Source organism: Pongo pygmaeus, chromosome 18 (assembly GCF_028885625.2).
Source record: "Pongo pygmaeus isolate AG05252 chromosome 18, NHGRI_mPonPyg2-v2.0_pri, whole genome shotgun sequence".
Lineage (NCBI taxonomy): Eukaryota > Metazoa > Chordata > Mammalia > Primates > Hominidae > Pongo > Pongo pygmaeus.
The window spans coordinates 16,586,945-16,608,027 of NC_072391.2; the positions used below are offsets into that span (position 1 = coordinate 16,586,945).

The 21,083-nt window shown below is 44.0% G+C and overlaps 1 protein-coding gene across 9 annotated transcripts in view; it reads right to left on the reverse strand.

Moving 5' to 3' along the window:
- SNX29 (sorting nexin 29) overlaps positions 1–21,083 on the reverse strand; it is a 584,951-nt gene that overhangs the window by 369,016 nt on the left and 194,852 nt on the right. For all 9 annotated transcript variants that reach the window (XM_054453330.2, XM_063654331.1, XM_063654334.1 and 6 more), the window contains one exon: positions 3,348–3,430. In XM_054453330.2, the coding sequence (XP_054309305.2) occupies positions 3,348–3,430 (83 nt within the window). The remainder of the gene's footprint in view (positions 1–3,347; positions 3,431–21,083) is intronic.

Genomic DNA, 21,083 nt, shown 5'->3' on the forward strand with positions numbered 1-21,083 from the left:
CCTGACAGCGGGGCCATGCTACACAACTTCAGAAATGTCACCTCCAACACCACCAGTCCACCTGACAGTGGCTAATGTGAACCTGCTCCTAATGAGCCAGTCTTGTCCACACAACCCCAGGTTGAAGTGATGCACCTGCTCTCCCCAGACCCTTCAGTGAGCTGCCAAGGGGCCTCTCTGCAGGCAGGAAGCCAACTTGCAAACATCTTGTTTCAAATTTCAGCAATAAGCCCAAAATGAAAGCATGAGTTTTCAGAGGGATCTCCTGCTCTCATAAGCAAAAGGAGAGGAGGAGGATCTCCTCCTCTTATAAGTGATCTCCTGCTTTCATAAGTTAAAACTTCCCTACACTGGCTCCATGGAGAGGAGAAAGGGTGTCCAACGCCATTAACAACAGAATTAATCAAATGACCAGTAAGAGTTACAACGAAGTGCAATTGCCAGGCAAGTTCCTGGTAGATATGGCAGCCCTGGAACCAGGGTTCTAACGCTGGAGGAAGAGCACAAAGAATTTGCCCTAAGGTGAGAGATTCAAAAGTGCAAATAAAAGTGTAAGCTTCTGGCAAAGCTGACATCACCAAGGAAAAACAGCACTTGAGAGGCAAATAACCCAACCTCACTTCTGGACCACATTAGGGGAAGAAAAATAAAACAAAAAACACTTTCCATTAGATAATGAAGCCACCCAAATTCCAGTCCTTATTTTGCTGCTTAAATAATGATTTTCTTGGAAGGACTAGATCACTCTTCTGGAAAAAAAAAAAAAAAAGGGTGGGAATCTGAAATTTGATATCTGTAAAATAAAAGGTTGTCAATGTCTATTCTAAAAGTTCATTTTAAGGTGTTTTGTTTAAATCCTGGAGGCGTTTTCCGTAAGAATGTAATAATGCAGAAGTAAGAGACTGCTGCTAGGTGGAGTCGCCATACGTACGTAACCGCTCTAATTCATGTAAGAGCTGTCGCAACTACATCCTGAAATGGCTCATATCCAGCTGTGGCTCAGGGCACCCAGGATCGGTCTGGGGAAATGGACCTTCAGCTGCTATGAAAAACCATTCTGTACATTGTAGGTTCCATATGCCCATTTGGGGAGAATGGGCACATGGAACCTACAAATTAGGTTCAAAATTTTCCTACTTAGAAATGCATTGTGTAGCGCTGAGGTTTTCAAACCAAAGCAAGCCCAGTGGTGCTTCTTTTTAACCCGACTTTAATGGTCTTTTTGTATTGAATCCAAGTTCTATGTACGTAACTTGTACATTTCACAAAAGGTGGTGGTGCTGTCCACAGGTCACCGGCATTAGAGTCACATTATCTAGACGTGCAAATCTAGAGCCTCATTCTAAGTCCACTGGAGTAACTCCCAGAGGCAGTGTCCTGGAAAGAAGCATATTTAATGGGCTTCCCCAGGCAATTCCTCTGCACAGTAAAGTTAAAAGAATTTTATAATGCAAAGAAGCAGAGGTTTGGAGACAAATGCCTGAGTTCATTTCCACCAGACACATGTACCAGCCCCTTAAGATCTCCTAAGCCTCTAATAACAAACTTTAAAATAATAGAAAAATACCTACTCATCACAAGGTTGAGTCAAATCAGAGTACATTTGAACTTGCTTGGAAAGGTTTTAAAGGGCTAGACAAATACTATTCATTCTAAGCATGTAATGAATGTAGTAAATGACTAAAAAGCCAGTTGCTAGGGAAACAGAGATGAGATGGAAAAACTTGGGAGACCAACATATAAATAATTCTGTATAATGAGATGAATTCAGGGCCATAATAGCAATATCTGAATGAAAAGGGCATGAGCCCACAGAGAAAGATGATTAATTCTGCACTGATAACTCCAGAATGACCACAGTTACTGACCCAAATATGAATGAAGCAAGGCATGTTATCAAATAGTATCACCAATAAGCTGATCCTGATCAAATAGGAACCAAAAGAAATATACAAGCTTCAAAAACATTCACATCTTTATGCTATTACTAAATTACTAAATAAGCCATAGCCAGATTCCAATCCTGTCTCCATCACACAAAAAAAAACCACCATTTATTATACACCAGGTACAATACTAGAAACTCTGCATTCATTGTTTTGGAAAATCCTCACGATGCTCTCATGATACTGGTGTGATGTCCTGCTATGTGTGGGAAAATAATTCCAAGGAGTCAGGCGGTCGTGGGTGAGCATGAATTCAGTGCAGGTTTGGTTAACTCTGAAGACACGTGGGCTGGGAGCGGTGGCTCACGCCTGTAATCCCAGCACTTTGGGAGGCCGAGACGGGTGGATCGCCTGAGGTCAGGAGTTTAAGACAAGCCTGGCCTACACGGTGAAACCTCATCTCTACTAAAAATACAAAAATTAGCTAGGCATGGTAACAGGTGCCTGTAATCCCAGCTACTTGGGAGGCTGAGGCAGGAGAATCACTTGAAGCCAGGAGGCGGAAGTTGCAGTGAGCCGAGATTGCGCCACTGCACTCCATCCTGGGTGGCAGAGTGAGACTCTGTTTCCAAAAAAAAAAAAAAAAAAAAAAAAAAGACATGTGAATGTGGGGAACGCCCACCATTTGTTAAAATGTCCACACTCTATGAGCTTATCGTTAAGGAAATTTTGTTATGGTCTTTTGGCTGAGGGCTGCAAGACACATCAGCCAGAGTTAAATATCCTTTCTTCAGGCTACCCTGAGAAATATTTTAGGAGATTTTAGAAGCAGCAGATGGCCCCACCTCATTTGGTGAGATCTTCATGATTGTTCTTCTGTCTACTGGAATTTCTGATTAATAATAACAATAATAATAGCTAAAATTTATTCAGCATTTATTCTATGGTAGGCATTATGCTAAGACGTCTATATGGATTGCCTCATGAGGTAGGTGCTATCAACCAACCTCATTGTACAGATGAAAAAACTGAGGTGCAAAGAGATTAGAAAATTTAACCAGAGCTGGAACTGGAACCTGAACAGCCTTAAGTCCACCGCTCTGATTCTCTGCCATCTTGGCTTTCTGTTGCCTGCGCCCGTGGCTTGCTGCGACTTCATCATACCACAAGGTTCACTGCCATGCAACTGTCTCAAGACTCTGGACATAAAATTCTCTTACACAAACCAATAAGACTGTTGCTAATAGTCTAGCAAGTGAGTCTTACAATGTTAGTTATGCATGTTGCAGGGATACACATCAGGTTTTCCACCTGATTAATTTTCTGGAACACTGAGCAGCACCATTATTCTAATCCATCCACATATGCACTCGTCACACACTGAGTGTCTATAGCGTGCCACGTATAGGTGTTAATGAAAAAGCCTGGCCCCTCCCAACCCAGGATCAGGCTCCCCCTCACCTTCAGCTGTTTGACCTTCTCTTTTCAGCATCTGGACAGCTCCTACATATTTCTTCAGCTGGACTTTGAGCACCTCGTTCTCTCTGCAGGTACAAGAATGTTAAAAAATATATATTTAAAAAGTGACAATGTGGACCCACAGGAGGGGGGAGGGGTGGGTGGTGAATTTGTGTAAAGAAAAGCACAATTTGCATCTTATAAATGTTAATACATTCTCATGGTTTAGCGATCATCACAGGAGAAGGCTGTGTTACCTTGGGCATGTCTACAGAGTGCCTTTAAGAACTGTCCTTTCATGAGACAGATAAGCACCAATTGGTTCCAGTGTCCACAAATTCAGAATGCAGACACAGGCTGTGCTTAGGCTGTTTGGAGCTACCCACCTATCAGGTGCCTATTCACTGTGAGGAACTCTAGTCTTCTCTCCATTTACAGAAGCATGTACTGACTACTGTGCATTCACCCTGGGGAATGCTCTTAATATTTTTATCAACTGTGACTTGTACTAAACACTGATTATTTGCCAGGCATCATGTCAAGTGTTTGTATAGAATCTCCTTGAATCCTTCCAAAGCACTAACACAACCCTCATTTTGCAGATAAGGAGATTGCGGCATAAAGACAAGCAGTTGGACCAACTCCACTTCCACCCCCATGTAAGATTACACTAAGGAACACAGAACTCAGGGTATGACAGGACCCCACCTGCTGAACTCACTCCCCAGGTACACTGGGTGACAATGGAACATGAGGACCGAGGGGGGAAAACTGCCATTTGTTGAGTATTTAGACTTTACATATGTCTCTTTGAACCAATGCATGCATCCACTCATTCATTCATCCATCCATCATTCAGCGGAAAGATGCTTCATTCAGTAGAAAAATGCACAATAGCCTGCAGTATTCTCCACATTTTACAGGAGAACAGTTGGACAAATACGGTGTTTGACCAAGGTCGCCAGTAAAACTCACTAGTAAGATCTGAACCCAGGTTTCCCTGCCCCCAAGGACCACAAGGACTCTTCACCATCTGCTTTGAGATTCAGACTTGGTTTCTGACCAGCTCTACCAGAGGGAGATGCCTCTTACACGTTTTCTATTTCTGCCCCCACCCCCTACACCTCAGTTCTTGAGTCCAAGTGCCTTTAAATGTCGTAGAATATTTTTTTTTTCCTTGCAATGAGAAGAGCTGAAGACTGGGTTTTTTCTGTGATTATAAAAATTAAAAATGCTCATTGCAAAATACTCCATCAGAACACATTTAAGAAGAAATGCAAAAACACGGTAAGACCCCAATACCTTGAAATAAACCCCATTAACATTTTTATATCCATCCTATTATTTCTCTAGGTGCACACACACATCCTAATAATTTTAGGGGGATGACACACCCTTCACAATGCTTTAATTTTTGTGTGAATGTTTGAAGGCTTTTTTCCCTTGTTTACTGTTCCACTCAACACTTCCCCACGGTAACCAATGGCAAAAACCTAGCATATACCTTTCGGGCCTTCCTCCATGCTTTGACAATCACTACCAACCCGACACACTCAGAGTCTCTATGACAGGAAAGTATAAATGTTTCTGAGACTGGTCGTCTCACTTAATAATGCACCACAGTAAGCCTCTCACTCAGTCTATTTATGGATGGAAATACCACCCACTGCTATAGATACGCCAAACACTGACTTAGTTGAAAAACTTGAGACTGCTCATCCCTGGTGCCGAGTGTCTGTTTTCAACGCATCTGACTACATCTCAGCCCACGACAACAGCACTTTCTTTGTATTTTGCTTCTCTGTGCTGTATTGTGGCAGAAAAAAAAAATCAGGATCAAACTCAGACACTACCGTAGACTTAGGCATCACCTGAACTTGACGTTCGTCTCCAAAGCTCTGGAGAAAGTAAACCACAAGGGAGTCCCTTAGTTATCCCCTCATCCTAGACAAAGCCTGTCATGGATGACTCCATAGGTGTCTGCACTTTCTCCATCTGTGACATGAATCACAAATGTTTGAAACAAAATAACAAGTCCTTAAAATGTTTGTGGGAGACAAAATCTTCCCTGATGGGGATTGTACAGCATGGTTTTTTTTTGTTTCTTTTGTTTTTGAGATGCAGTCTCACTCTGTCGCCCAGGCTGGAGTGCAGTAGCATGATCTCGGCTCACTGCAACCTCTGCCTCCTGGGTTCAAGCAATTCTCCTGCCTCAGCCTCCCAAGTAGCTGGGATTACAGGCGCCCACCACCATGACCGGCTAATTTTTGTATTTTTAGTCGAGATGGGGGTTTCACCATGTTGGCCAGGCTGGTCTTGAACTCCTGACCTTAAGTGATCCGCCCGCCTCAGCCTCCCCAAGTGCTGGGATTACAGGTGTGAGCCACCCCGCCCAGCCTGTAGAGCACGTTTTGTAAGATTCCTTTAGCCAGAGCCTCATCGCCCAGCCCAGCCTACTCCCAATCTCCACATGTGAATTCAAGTCACATATCTTAAACCAGGGAAAGAAAGGCATTTATACACATTTCTGAACAACAGTTCATGGAAGAACATTTTCCAAGAGGCCGCATGACCAACAGAAGTCATGTCAGTGTTTGGCGGTCAGGTCACCTCTCATTTGCTGCCAGCCGTCGGGCTGAACCTCAGCTTCCCTGTTCATCTCCAACTCTGTGGCCAGCACTAAAATGTTTCAGATAGCTGCTTTTCTTCTGGTTTGAAGAAATCTTTTAATACTGTGTTAAGATTCCATCTAAAAATCACACCTGGCTGGGTGCAGTGGCTCACACCTGCAATCCCAGCACGCTGGGAGGCTGAGGTGGATGGATCACCCGAGGCCAAGAGTTCGAGATCAGCCTGGCCAACATGGTGAAACCCTGTCTCTACTGAAAATACAAAAATTAGCTGGGCATGGTGGCATGTGCCTGTAGTCCCAGCTACTAAAGAGGCTGAGGCAGAAGAATTGCTTGAACCCGGGAGGCGGAGCTTGCAGTGAGCCAAGATCATGCCACTGCACTCCAGCCTTGCGACAGAGTGAGACTCCGTCCCCAAAAAAAAAAAAAAAAAAGAAAGAAAGAAAGAAAAGTAAAAAAAGTGTTGCCAATGTGCACTGTGGCAGAGTTGGACATTGAGATGTTTGCATCTTCCTTGAAATCGCTCCTTGCTAGCTATGAAGTGGGAAGCAGCACAGTAGCAAGACCCCCTTACAGGTAAAAGCTGTGCCTCATTCCCAGAGATCCATACGTATGTAGTGGGAAATATGCTTTTCAATCTGCAACACATGAACACCTGCCTCTGAGTGGGGCACTTAATATTTGAAGTGTGGCAGACATGCTCACATTTTATCTACACAGTAACCCTACAAAACAGGTTATTATTGCTGCCATTTTTCTTACGGCCTTAACTTTACACATGAACAAACTGAAGACCAGGCGTGGTGGCTCATGCTACCCACCTGGGGAGGCTGAGACAGGCCGATTACTTGAGCCCAGGACGACAGCCTGGGCAACATGGCGAAACCCCATCTCTACAAAAAATACAAAGATTAGCTGGGTGTGGTGGCATGCACCTGTTGTCCCATCTACTTGGGAGGCTGAGGTGGGAGGATCGTTTGAGCCGGGGAGGTGGAGGTTGCAGTGAACAAAGATCCAGCCTGGGTGACAGAGTAAGATCTTGTCTCAAAAAAAAAAAAAAAAAAAGGAAAAGAAACTGAGGCTCAATGAGGCTAACGGAACTATCCAAAAACCCACAACCAGCAAAGGCATAGCCGCAGTTCACTTCAGCCTCTCCATGTTTATGTCCCTCTCCTCTCTGACACATACTTGGTGTCTCATTAGATCACCAGCAACACATCATGAGGTTGGTTTTACTGTGCCCATTTTACAGATGGGAAATTTGAGGACCAGAGAGTCTAACACACACTCCAACCTGGGATTTACACCCATATCCTTTAACTTCAAAGTCTCCTATTACATTATATACCTTTAGAGAATTAAGTGAACAGCGCAACATTGAAAACGTAAGGCCTTGAAAAATTGCGTGAGAAAACGAGCACAGGTTTGCAGAATCTCTTGGGTGGTTAAGACTCCTGTGCAGATGTGAACAGGATCCTCCTGACCAGCTAGCTTTGCTAAGAGAGGCTAAGGAACTTTCCTCGAGTTATGGAGTTCAAGCTTCTGCTGCCAACCCCCTTAGGCATCTCATAAATGTAAGCAGTTAGTGACAGGTGAGCTTTAGGAAATATGAATCAACAGCCTCAAGAACTGTAACCTTCTGACCCAGCAACTCTACTTCCAAGAAACTGTATTCAGAAAAGAAAGAGAAGTCTCAAAACCACATGCAATGAGGATGCTTTCAATATAAAAGAAAGAAACTGGTTGCAAATTAATTGTCTGATAATGTAGGAGTGGGTGGAAAGTTATGGTGCATCCTCCTATAATAGGACGCTACAGGACGGTCAAAGCTATGATAAATATGTATGTTTATCCCCAGGGATGAATATTTTATATATATATATACACACACACATACATATACTCACACTGATATACCATTAACTGAATGCAGCAGAGTACACAGTATATTTACTCTAACCTCTTATATCTATTTAGATGGTTATATTTGCACTGGAAATGTATAGACCACAATGTTAACAGTGCTCATTTCTATATGATAAAATTAATTGGAAATTTTTCTTTAATTTTTCAACAATGCACTTTACTAGAGCACTTTTTAAAATGTATTAAGAGGTTAGAAATACTTACCCCCAGGCCAGGTGCAGTGGCTCACGCCTGTAATCCCAGCACTTTGAGAGACCGAGGTGGGTGCATCACCTGAGGTCGGGAGTTTGAAACCAGCCTGGCCAACATGGTGAAACCCCATCTCTACTAAAAATACAAAAATGAGCTGGGCCTGGTGTTGCATGCCTGTAATCCCAGCTGGTCGGGAGGCTGAGACACAAGAATCGCTTGAACCTGGGAGGCAGAGGTTGCACTAAGCCAAGATCATACTACTGTACTTCAGCCTAGGTGACAGAGTGAGATTCCATCTAAAAAAGAAAAAAAAAAAAAAAAAAAAAAACTACCCACCCCCAATCCTATAGTAACATCACACCTAATGAGAAAAGGCTGAGTATTTTCCCCCAAAGACCGAGAATGAGTCAAGCAATTCTTCCCTCACCACTCCTATTCAACATAGTAGGTTCTAGCCAGTGAAATAAGGCCCTCCCCACCCAAAAAAACGCATACAGGTTAGGATGGAAGAACTAAAACTTTCCCTCTTCATAAGTGACATGACCGTCTGCAAAGGAAATCCCAAGAACTGACGAAAATGGTCATAGAATAACCGAGTTTTTCAAGGTCACAGAACACAGGGTCAAATGTAAACATTAACTGTACTTCTATACACTACCAATGAACAATCAGAAGGCAAATTACTTTTAAAAAGAATAATTTATAACAGCTCCAAAAGATGAAATACATTCATATAAATCTAACAAAATATGTCCAGGATCTGCATGCTGAAAATTACAAAATACTAACAATAGAAATCAAAGAAGAGCTAAATACCTGGAGATACCAGGTTCATGGCTTAGAAGACTCAAAAGAATTAAGATGTCAATTACCCCCAAACTGATCTATAAATTTAATGAAAGCCCAATCAAAATCCCAGCAAGATTTCTTATAGACTAGCAGACTGTAACATTCATATGGAAAGACAAAGAAACTAAAATAGCCAAAATCATTTTTGAAAAAGCAGCACAAAGCAGGAAGACTCACATTGCCCCATTTTAGAACTTCCTGTAAAGCTACAGCCCTCAAGCCAAGGTCATACAGGCAAAATGACAGACACATGCCAACGAGACAGACCAAAGAATGAGGGAATAAACCCATACACACAATCAAGCAATGTGACGAAGGTAGGAAGGCGCTTCTGGAGAAAGGACAGTCTTTTCCACACATGATTTTGGAAAAACAGGACATTCATACGCAAAAAAAATAAACTTCAACCAATACTCACACCTTATACAAATATTAATTAAAACTGGACCACAAAGAAATGTAATTTAAAACTATAAAAGGTTTAGAAGAAAATGTTGGAGAAAATCATACCTGAGTTAGACAAAGAAGAGTTCTTAGATATAATACTAAGAGCATCGTCCAGAGTAGAAAAAAAGAGTTTAACTGGATTTGCTATGTGAAAGACTTTTTCTTTTTTTTTTTTTTTTTGAAGATGGAGTTTCAATCTTGTTGCCCAGGCTGGAGTGCAGTGGTACGATTTTGGCTCACTGCAACCTTCACGTCCTGGCTTCAAGTGATTCTCCTGCCTCAGATCCCAAGTAGCTGGGATTACCGGCACCCACGACCAGGCCCGGCTATTTTTTTTATTTTCAGTAGAGACGGGGTTTTGCCATGTTGGTCAGGCTGGTCTCAAACTCTTGTAATAGAATTACAAACTCCTGTACTGGAATGTAAGTAATGGAATGCTTACTGATCAATAAAAAGGAATGCACTACTGATACATGCAACAACTTGGATGAAACTCCAAAAACATTATGCTAAATGTTTTGGGCGCAGTGGCACGTGCCTGTAATTGCAGCACTTAGGAAGGCTGAGGCAGGAGGATCACCTGAGCCTAGAAGTTTGAGACTAGCCTGGGCAATACAGCAAGACCACATCTCTATAAAAAAATTTTTTTAGGCCGGGAACAGTGGCTTACGCCTGTAATCCCAGCACTTTGGGAGGCCAAGGCAGGTGGATCATCTGAGGTCAGAAGTTCGAGACCAGCCTGGCCAACATGGTGAAACCCCGCCTCTACTAAACATACAAAAATTATCCGGGCATGGTAGCAGGCACCTGTAATCCCAGCTACTTGGGAGCTGAGGCAGGAAAACTGCTTGAACCCGGGAGGCAGAGGTTGCAGTGAGCCAAGATCGCGCCATTGCACTCCAGCCTGGGTGAAAGTGAGACCTTGTCTCAGTAAATAAATAAATAAATAAATAAATGAAATAAAATTATTTTAAAAATTAGCTGGACATGGTGACATGTGCCTGCAGTCCCAGCTTCTCCAGAGGCTGAGGCAGGAGGATCACTTGAGAACAAGAGTTGCAGGCTGCAGTGAGCTGTGATCACACCATTGCACTCCAGCCTGGGCAACAGAGCAAGACTGCAATTCACAAACAAAAAAATAAACTAAAAAGGTGTCAAGCAAGGGAATGCAGACTTGCTATGTGGAAAAAGCAAATGGAGTGAGGGGTGGAAACAGAAGAAGCCGGAAGATAGGAGGCCATTACAGTCATCCAGGCAAGAAACGACGGTGGCCAGAACTGAAAAGACCAAAGTGGTAGCCGTGGAGATGGAGACAAGTATTCAAATATTCGCCTGTCCAATTCTAGAAAGCCTTGCCAACTCCCTCCCACTCCCAGCCCCAAACAGGCCTGCTGGCTACCCTGCAGATTTCTTTAAAAGCATGGGAACGAAAGCAAATCATTGAGTAGGTGGCAAGAACCTCTCAAACAGCTTCCAACGACTGCAATAATTAATGTTTGTAAGTCAAAGCAATTATGCCTGCCCCAATGTCAGAGTAAACAACCAGCAACCCCAGACAGAACTACTCAAAGGAAAATTACTCACAACAAAACTAATGAATCTGTTAAGTACATCTGGTAATTCTCAGGCATCAAAACACCACACTAAGATATACCTATGGGAATTATACTTTCCCTAGATGCAAAAAAGCACAGCTCGAGGGGACCTCATGCCTACTGTCTAGCAGGTACTGAGTAGGCATTAACCATAACCACACCCAACTACAAGAAGAAGGTGGCCCAGTGGCCAGGCTATCCAAGACCATGAGGACTCCCCCAAAATAGGCACCAATAAAAGGCAGGAACGGAGGCATAAATAGCTTGGTTTTGTGGTGGTTGCAGCCACTCCTAAATCTTCAAAGGTCAAGTTCACTGCAAAATAAAACAATCAGTGTTGAAAAACCTTTTTTCCCTAACTGTACATATTCCTGTTAGTCTCTTCTGACCCCAACTCCAACCCTGCCACCTTTTCTAAGGCATCAGAACTCCTTTAGCCTGTTGCTGCACTGAGCCTAACACGCATTCTTGCACTGCCCTTTACAGAACACTTTTGCCCTCACACCCTCGAGTGACTGTCATCATGACAATGATGCTAGTAGCTACCACTTGTCCAGCACTGAGTGGGGGAGGAGAGAAGGGGAGAGAGGTAAGCAAAGCTTTTTAGATGTCTGCAGGCTGAGATACCTACAGAGGAGGTAAGCCATGTTCCTGGCAAGTGACAAGCTGACGAGTGGCAGAACTGGGATTCACATCCAGACAGTGCAACTCCAGAGTGAAAACTGGACCAGTCCTCTACACCAGGGGTCCTCCATCACTGTGGCTGACAGGAACCAGGATGCACAGCAGGAGGTGACCGAGCAGTGACCAAGCGGTGAGAGAGCAGTGACCAAGCATTACCACCTGAGCTCTCCCTCCTGTCAGATGAGCGGCAGCCTTAGATTCTCATAGGAGCACAGACCCTACTGTGAACTGCGCATGCAAGATCTAGGTTGCACACTCCCTATGAAAATCTAATGTCTGATGATCTGCGGTGGAACAGCTTTATCCCAAAACCATTCCACCACCCCATCCCCATGGAAAAATTGTCTTCCATGAAACCAGTCCCTGGTGCCAAATAGGTTGGGGACCACTGCTCTACACCATCTTTGTGAAACAATCAATCCTAAGAAGGCCGAAGGAATAAACCCAGCCAGCCAGTGCCTCTGGCACTGAGGGCATCAGGGTAAGAGGTAAAGCAAAAGATACCTTGCAGAGCACTTTCCCCCACCGTCATCTTGGAAAGGCTCCTCCCGGGTTCTACCCAGGCTGCTGCCCCGCTACCCAATACACCATGCTCTCTAAGCTACACCCGACGCCCTCCCCTCCTCTTGCAACTGTCAGGGCTGCCAGAGTAGCTAAGACATAAACCTAACACAGCCCCCGACCTCCACTCTGGCATTAGGCCAATCACAGCTCTTCCCTGTTGCCCATACCAGCCAAGCTCTTTCTGCCACATGTGTCTTTGCTAAGGTTGATCTGACTCTCTGTCTGCAACTCTCCCATCTGCCCCAGGCCCCTGGTGAACAGCTACAAATTTTGCAAGTGTCTCCTCAAAGGCCCTCTTCTCTCTGAAGTCCTTCCTGCCAACCCTACCTCCACCACATGGAGCTTGTGACAGCTCCCTCCTCTGCCCCCAACATATTCTATACAAGATTCTCTCTTAACAAGTCTCACACTTTAATACTCCTAGCCTGTGCTCATCTTCCCCTATCTAGAGTATGAGATCCTTGAGGACAGTGGTCGTGTCTTATTTGTCTCTGTACCATGAAATATTGCCCTCGTCCATAAGGAAATGGAGGCTCAGTGTGGTTAGTGACCGGCCAAGGTCAATCAGGAGTGGAAGTGGAATTGATATCGGGGCAATTCCAAAGCCTCTACCCTCCAGCACTAGGCCACGGTCCTTCCAGATGTGGTCAGAGAATGGAGGATCTCTATAATGAAGAGAGCAGAGGAGCTTCTCCAGAAAGCAAATCTCCCCATAACCCTGCCTTTCCATTTCCCAAGCAATTCAGCCCAAAGCCATTAGAGATTAGTTAACTTACAAGGGGATGGATCAATAACTAAATATATTACAGATAACTGGAGCCAGGTATCTTGTTATTGGAGAAGAGAATAACAAATACATCAGGTAAGAAAGTGAGAAGTCAATGGTGACGTTGGACTAGGATTGAAGACATCAGTGTGAATTTACAGGCCCACTTTAAAAGGACACAGAAGCCAGCTCATAAAAGTTCCCACTGATAAATGGGATGGATGGGACGGATTCAGCTTATAATCCATTATTATCACTGTTTTGATGCTCGGATGCTCTGAGACGATCCGGGCATCAAAACAATGATAGTAATGCATTATAAGCTGAATAAAATAGAAACTGATGAATCCAAAATTAATTAATGGAAAATTTAATGCATAATAGGATATTTAGAGCTCAAAAACCTCCCTACAAAATATGTATTAATTGCAAAGGGGAAACTCCACAGTGAAGGAGCAAAACAGACATCATTTTAATCAGAGGATCCAAGTTAACATCAAGAATGGAACAAATTGAAGCCATGCACCACCTGCCAGGATGCACTAAAAAGATGCATCGCCTCTGTAACATTCCTACGAAGATGCATAAACTGCATCTAATCAAAAGGAAACATCAAGCAAACCAAAGGTACGGACATTCTGCACAATAAACTGGCCTATCATCTTCAAAAACGTCAAGGTCATGAAAATCAAGAAAAGAGACAACTGTTCTAGCCCGAAGAGACATGAAAATTACATGCAGTGTGTCATTCTGGACTCAATCATTTTGCAAGAAAAGACCTTGCTGGGACTACTGGATAAAGTTGAGCATAAGGTGAAGATTAGACAGCAGAAATGTGCCGATGTTAATTTTCTAATTCTGATTGTTATATTGTTATTACAAAGGAGAATGTTTTTGCTTGTAGGAAACACATTAACAGATTCAGGGGTGAAAAATTAAAAAGAAAAAAGCAGATTCCCCGGCCCCTCTCTGTAATCACCCTCTTGGGGTGAAGCCTGGAATCTGTATTTTGGCAAGCCTCCAGGACACTTCTGGGCCACTCTGGCACCTGGGAGCCACTCCCTGCCATGTGCCCTCCTGCCATATCACAATCATAACGATTACTGCTCATAACCCTGTTCAGAAAACAGTGGTACCTCCCACGTACAAGAAGTCTAGGTAACTCTTCCTTTCCTTCCAGTTTTCTCTGATAAGACAGGGCAAGGGCTGCCAGGGGACTCAAATTCCAGGATGTCTGCATTCCTCCTTGGCTGTTCTCTGGATTAAGCTGTGTGGCATCTCATTTCTGCCAGCTGGAGGGGGTGGAAAATGGAGCTGTAAAAAGCTTGTTTGATTTTTAGTGCTCTCTCCCCCGTTACCATCATTGCACTATTTATTTTATAAACCCCATCTCATTAGCCACCTGGTAAATCCCACTCAGAATGGCACACTGGCCCCTGCATTGCATATCCAGAGCCAGAGAAACAGCCCAAACAACTCGTCACTCAAAAAGGTAATTAATTACAGATGACACACACCCAAAATATCCTGGGTGCAATGGGAAAATCACAGGGTTCCAAACTTAATAGCCGGAATCATACTTGTCAGTCCCTCACTCAAAACTTACATAAGTTACTCCTCTGGCACCAAGAAGGCAGCTCACTTCAGCCCTTTGTGCCATTCAAAAGTATTTGCTTTGAGGTCAGACAGCCCTGATGGGAATGCTAGCTCTGCCTCTGTGTGACCTTAGGCAAGTTGCTTAACCTCTCTGAGCCCCAGTTTAGCATTTATAAAATGGGATGATGAAAGTATCTACCTTCAGAAACTACAGAGAAAATTAAAATAAGTATGTGTGTGTATAAATAAAGTGTCTGGCATATGGTAAGTATTAAATAAATGTTAGTGGTTATTAATTCATTGTCATCATCATTATTACTCATAAATTGCAAATCAGGGCTCTAGTGTCATCATATTCCAAATCAAGGAGGGCTATTTTCTCCTAGGGAGTGAGGACGAGGAAAACACTTGGAATAATGCTCAAATTATCACCTGGACATATTTCAAGGTCAGGCATCAAATGACTGAGTCCTCTTCCCCAGCTCATGCCCTAGCTAACTCCTAGGACATGGTGGATTCAACCTCACCACTTCAGAAAATGATTATCCGATTTCCCTCAGCTGCATCAGGTCCCTCGAGGGATGCAGGATTTCCCTAAATAATGGGAAGTTGAGGGAGCCTCTCACAGACTGAGCTGGGCTTCCATGGAAGCCAGCATGGAATACCCTAACATACCAATGTGACAACTCACCTTTTGGAAGAGTGAATGCAGCAGTACCACTGCATGAAGAGGTACATAAACACAAGTCTGGCAACCCAAATAAACACCTTCAAAAAAAAGGGGGATGCGGGGGGAGAATAGGCAAGAGAAACTACTATGAAATAGAAAATTGTTTCCCGACAGGCCCCAAGAAGAATACGGCGCAGCAGATGGAGAGAACACAACTGGGAGCCTATCCTGGATTTTTTTTTTTTTTTTAAACAGAGTCTCGCTCTGTCACCCAGGCTGGAGTGCAGTGGCGTGATCTTGCCTCACAGCAACCTCCGCCTCCTGGGTTCAAGCGATTCTCCTGCCTCAGCCTCCCAAGTAGCTGGGATTACAGGCGTGCACACCCGGCTAATTTTGTAGTTTTAGCAGAGACGGGGTTTTGCCACGTTGGCCAGGCTGAAACTCCTGGCCTCATGCGATCTACCCGCCTCGGCCTCCCAAAGTGCTGGGATTCCAGGCGTGAGCCACTGCACCCGGCTCTGTAACAGATCTTTCAGAGTCCCAGGCATAGAGGGGCAGGGCAGGTAACAGAAGAATGAAGCATGCCAGGGGGACATGCACAGGGGCACCTTGTGAACGGTGGAGGCCACGGCAAAGCAGACAATGTGTGCCCACTGTCCAGGACTCAAAACCAGGCAGACAGGAATATGGCCCTGTGTGACCAGATCTTCCAACTCTTCAAGAGCAGCTGGAAGTCCAGATTCCTCTGGGACCCATCAGGTCTTTAACCAGTGACTGACTCATTTTTCAAACATCTCAAGTGCCAAACAAAACATAGCTGTGAGCCACAGTCGGCCCCGGCCACTGAGTGCTACATCTCTCTCGACTTTGACCTCTTGGCATTGAGTTTTGCCATCTGTGAGACAGAAGTCTACTTGCTATAGTGTCTCTTTATTAGGCCAAAAGGAGATGGATTAAGAGCCTTGAGTTCCTGTCAAAAACATATAACCTGAACCTAATCATGACGAAACAGCTGACAAACCCAAATCGAGGGATGTTCTATGAAGCAACTGGCCAGAAGAGCGACCCAGAAAAAAAAGTCAAGGTCATGAAAGACAAAGAAGCTGTGGAGGTGTTCCCCAGATTAAAGAGACAGGACCCTTCAGTGCAATGCCTGATCCTGGACTGGATCCCAACGCAGTCAGAGAGATTAGCCATGAAAGGTTTAATTGGCCCCATTGGTGAAATATGAACACAGACTAAATATCACATCATAATACTGCACCAGTGTTACATTTCCTGCATTTTATCATCACACTGCAGTCATATAAGAAAGTATCTTTGTTCTTAGAAAATTATGTACTTGAGTATTTACAGGTAAATGGTCATGATGTTTGCAACTAATTCTTAAATAGGTCAGGAAAAAAGTTTGTATGGATACACAGAGATATAGATACAGATAAAATCTGTCTCCAATAGAGCAAAATATTAACTAGTCACTCTGCAGGAAGAGCACATGGGAGTTCTTTTTTTGTCCCTGCAATTTTTGAGCAAATCTCAGATTACCTCCAAATTAATATTTTTTAAAAAAAGAAATTCCTTTAGAAATGAAAAGCTCCCAACAAATATATATATATATATATATATATATATATATATATTTTATAATAATGGCCCACTCAGTAAGGGTTAAAAGGGTTAACTGAATAGCTCATAACTGGTACTATAAAGCCAAGAAAATTTGTTTGGTTAATATAAATACAGCATAGTAAACAGTATCTGGGAATAACAAGATCCACCTACTATTATTACTTTGATAAATACTGGGGTTTTAAGGGGTGCAGTTCACCTGTCTCCTCTGTGACAATTCCAGCAGAGGCAGTGACACAACCTAGGAAACACTTTGAGTGACATTTGGAAACAAGGAGGTACAATCGCTATTATCTTGCAACTTGCATCTGAGCATCTGACCTCCGATGAGTCCCATTCCTACAATGCAGAGGCATGGCATCTGGGGATTGCGACTGCTGCGCAGTTGTTGTTGCTGATAACGGCTAGAGGGTGAGATGTCCTGCATCTGAATACCAAGCTGAAAACTCAATTTGGCTCTTGTACAAGTCACAGTAGTCTCATCAAATCTCGGCCTCTTGAGACTACAGGCAGAAACATGGACTGCAAATGCAGTAAGGATAAAAAGATAACAACAAAATACAATGATGTGGGCCATGCAGCAGAGAGAGAGGGAGAGAGAAAGGTGATTGAAGGAGGGGGACCATCACCACGTACCCAAGAGGAGAACCACACCCCACTGGCCTGGCTCACTGAAACACACGTTTGCAGGGCGAGCAGGAGGCAGGCAGAGAGGAGGGAGGGAAAGAAGGTGGCTTTTAAGTTCTGTGCAAATAATTAAAAATCAGGACATTTCCCTTAAAAATCTAGGTTTCTCTTGAAAAAGCCAAGTGTCCGACCACAAGGGGCCTGGGCACCCTCAGAGCAACCAGGGCTGGCACTAACGACTTGATCCTCCTTTAGACCAGCCAAGTACCCTCCAGTTCCCCCAAAGATCCCTCCCCACTCCCTAGTCTCTCACGCGTGGCTCATTTATTCACTTCCGTTATCTCCCTGGCCCCTGTATGAATTCCAGTTTGAGACCCCCTACTGCATACGAACTCTGGGAATCCTACAAATTCCACAGGCAGCTGTGGACTGGGAATCTCAGGACCAAAGCAAGGACATGGTATAAAAATTAGGTGACCACAGGATTCTAAGTCCAGGTTCATACAAACAGCCTTTCTTGTGACAGCTGATGGTTCGGCAACCACAGCAGAACTGCTATTGGCCCCCTCAAACACACGCCTTGCCCTTGACACAAACCAGTCCCAAAGGATCTAGCCAAATAAACCACATTTCTGAGGAAACACAATGATTTTCCCCTTGACAGTTAATGACTGCAAGAGTTGATACAGCAAAAGGAAAACAAGACTCCCTCAAGCTGTCTGTCACTGCTGCTAGTCTACGCTTGAGTAAAACATGTTTCTGCTATGTTCCATTCCAGCCCATGCCTTGGGGATGAATTATGGGAGAACTACAGAAAGCATTTCTAGGGAGTGTCTGTTCTCTGGCCTCCAGGCTCCCAGTTCAAAACTCAAGAGAGCCAAGACGATGTACCTGGAAGCCTCTTAAGACGGCTTTTTACAGGTCAGTGCCCAAGCCTGAAAGGATTCTGTGGATTCCAGGAAGCTAACAAGGCATGGGAGTTTGAAGACCGCAAGGGAACTGGATGCCATGTATTTACAAGGTAAATCAGAACTCTTGGAAATAAGGCTACCAGCAGGAGGCTCTACGAGATCTGAACCTTTATTGCTTTTGTTTGTAACAAGGCTGTTCCTCAGCTATGACCTCCTGAAAACCAACAACTCTGGGCCTGCCTAGTTTCTACAGCCCAACATTCAGCACAGTGCATGGCACGCAACTCAGCCTCAAGGACCGTCTGATGACATCCAGCTGAAGCTAACATGCAAACCTTGTTTGGATCCTGACTTGGGAAGAAATGGCTATAAAAGACACTTTAGGAACAATCCGGGAACCGTGAATGTGAACCGTATGTTAGATACTGTGGAATTACTGTCCTTTTTCTCCAGCATAATACTATTACAGAAAGGGAGTTCCGATCCACACCCCAAGAGAGGGATCTTGGATCTCACGCAAGAAAGAACTTAGGGCGAGTCCATAAAGTGAAAGCAAGTTTACTAAGAAAGTAAAGGAATAAGAGCATGGCTACTCCATTGACAGAGCAGTCCCAAGGGCTGCCGGTGGCCCATTGTCATGGTTATTTCTTGATAACATGCTAAACACAGGGTGGGTACCCCCCTTTTAGACCATACAGGGTAACTTCTTGATGTTGCCATGGCATTTGTCAACTGTCATGGCACTGGTGGACTGTCACATAGCAGTGAGGATGACTAGAGGTCACTCTCATCATCATTGTGGTTTTGGTGGGATTCAGCCAGCTTCTTTACTGCAAACTGTTCTATCAGCAAGGTCTTTAGGACCTGTATCTTGTGCCGACTTCCTATCTCATCCAGTGACTTAGAATGCCTTAACCATCTGGGAATGCAGCCCAGTAGTTTCAGCCTCATTCTACCCAGCCCCTATTCAAGATGGAGTTGCTCTGGTTCAAATGCCTCTGACATTCCTATGGGGTAATGTAGGAGAGTGTCCTTGTTCCTAAGAAAGAAGTACAGAAGAGTTCAGGGAAAAAGAATCATAATGTCTGAAACAACTTTCACATTGCTTAGGAAAAGTATATTTACATACACACAAACATATCTATACACAGTATGTATCTCTGTATATTTGTGTTTGTTCATTTATTTAGAAAAACACTGAGAAATATGCAAAAAAAAAAAAAGTTGATAAATCTAGGTGGAGGGTAGGTACATCCAAGTTTATAGTACTAGGACTTTTCAGCAGGTTTGAAATTTCTCAAAATAAAAAGGAAATTTAAAAAAAATACGAAGTATTTGGCTAGGTGCCATGGCTCATACCCGTAATCTCAGCACTTTGGGAGGCTAAGGTGGGAGGATTGCTTGAGCCCAGGAGTTCAAGACCAGCCTGAGCAACATAGAGAGACTCCGCCTCTAAAAAAAACATTAAAAATTAGCCCAGTGTGGTGGCGCACGCCCGTGCTCCCAGCTACTTCGGAGTCTGAGGCAGGAGGATTGCTTGATCCCAGGAGGCTGCAGCTGCAGTGAGCTATGATCTACTGCACTCCAACCTCGGTGACAAAGTGAGACCCTGTCTCTACCCCCAACCATAAAAAAAGAAAGAAAAAAAAAGTGTGATGAATAAATAAATCCATATGCAAAGCTCATGATGTCCTTTTTTTTTTTTTTTTTTTTTTTTTTTGAGACAGAGTCTCGCTCTGTCGCCCAGGCTAGAATGCAGTAGTGCAATCTCAGCTCACTGCAACCTCCGCCTCCCAGGTTCAAGTGAGTCTCCTGCCTCAGCCTTCTGAGTAGCTGGGACTACAGGCGCCCACCACCACACCTGGCTAATTTTTTTTGCATCTGTAGTAGAGATGGGGTTTCACCATGTTGGTCAGGCTGGTCTCGAACTCCTGACCTCAAGTGATCCACCCGCCTCAGCCTCCCGAAGTGCTGGGAGGTGTAAGCCACTGCATCGGACCTCACAATGACATTTCTATGTCCCATTGAGGGTAAACAGATGAAACGCAGGCTAGAAGTAACTGGTTGGCAGGGGTGCGGAGCTCCTGCCACCTCAGTACTACCCTGAGTGCTGAAGGAATCACTATCTCAGCCCTCCCAAAAACCAACCACAGCACCCTGGCTGGGAAGCTCTGCTCTGAATGAGCAAGTGTTAGCAGCCATCAGAGTAATTACTTTTGTGAAGCAAAATGAGCTCTAATCCACTGTAATCAATTGGCCTATTACCAGCTGCCTGTTCACCTTTAATTTCACCCTTGCTGGCAGCTTCCTTCCTTTGTGCTTTGTCCAGTGGGATTATTATTAAAGGGGGATTTATTAGTGTTATTTTAGATGCCCGTTTAGAAATAGATTCTGGAAAGACGACAGGGACAGCAGCATAATTTTTTAATCTCTCAAAATCCCCATAAAAAAAAAAAAAAAAAAAAAAACTAGGCCAGGCACAGTGGCTCATGCCTGTTATCCCAGCACTTTGGGAGACCAAAGCAGTCAGGTCACCTGAGGTCAGGAGTTCAAGACCAGTCTGGTCAACATGGCAAAACCCCATCTCTACTAAAAATACAAAAAAATTAGCCAGGCGTGGTGGCACATGCCTGTAGTCCTAGCTACTTAGAAC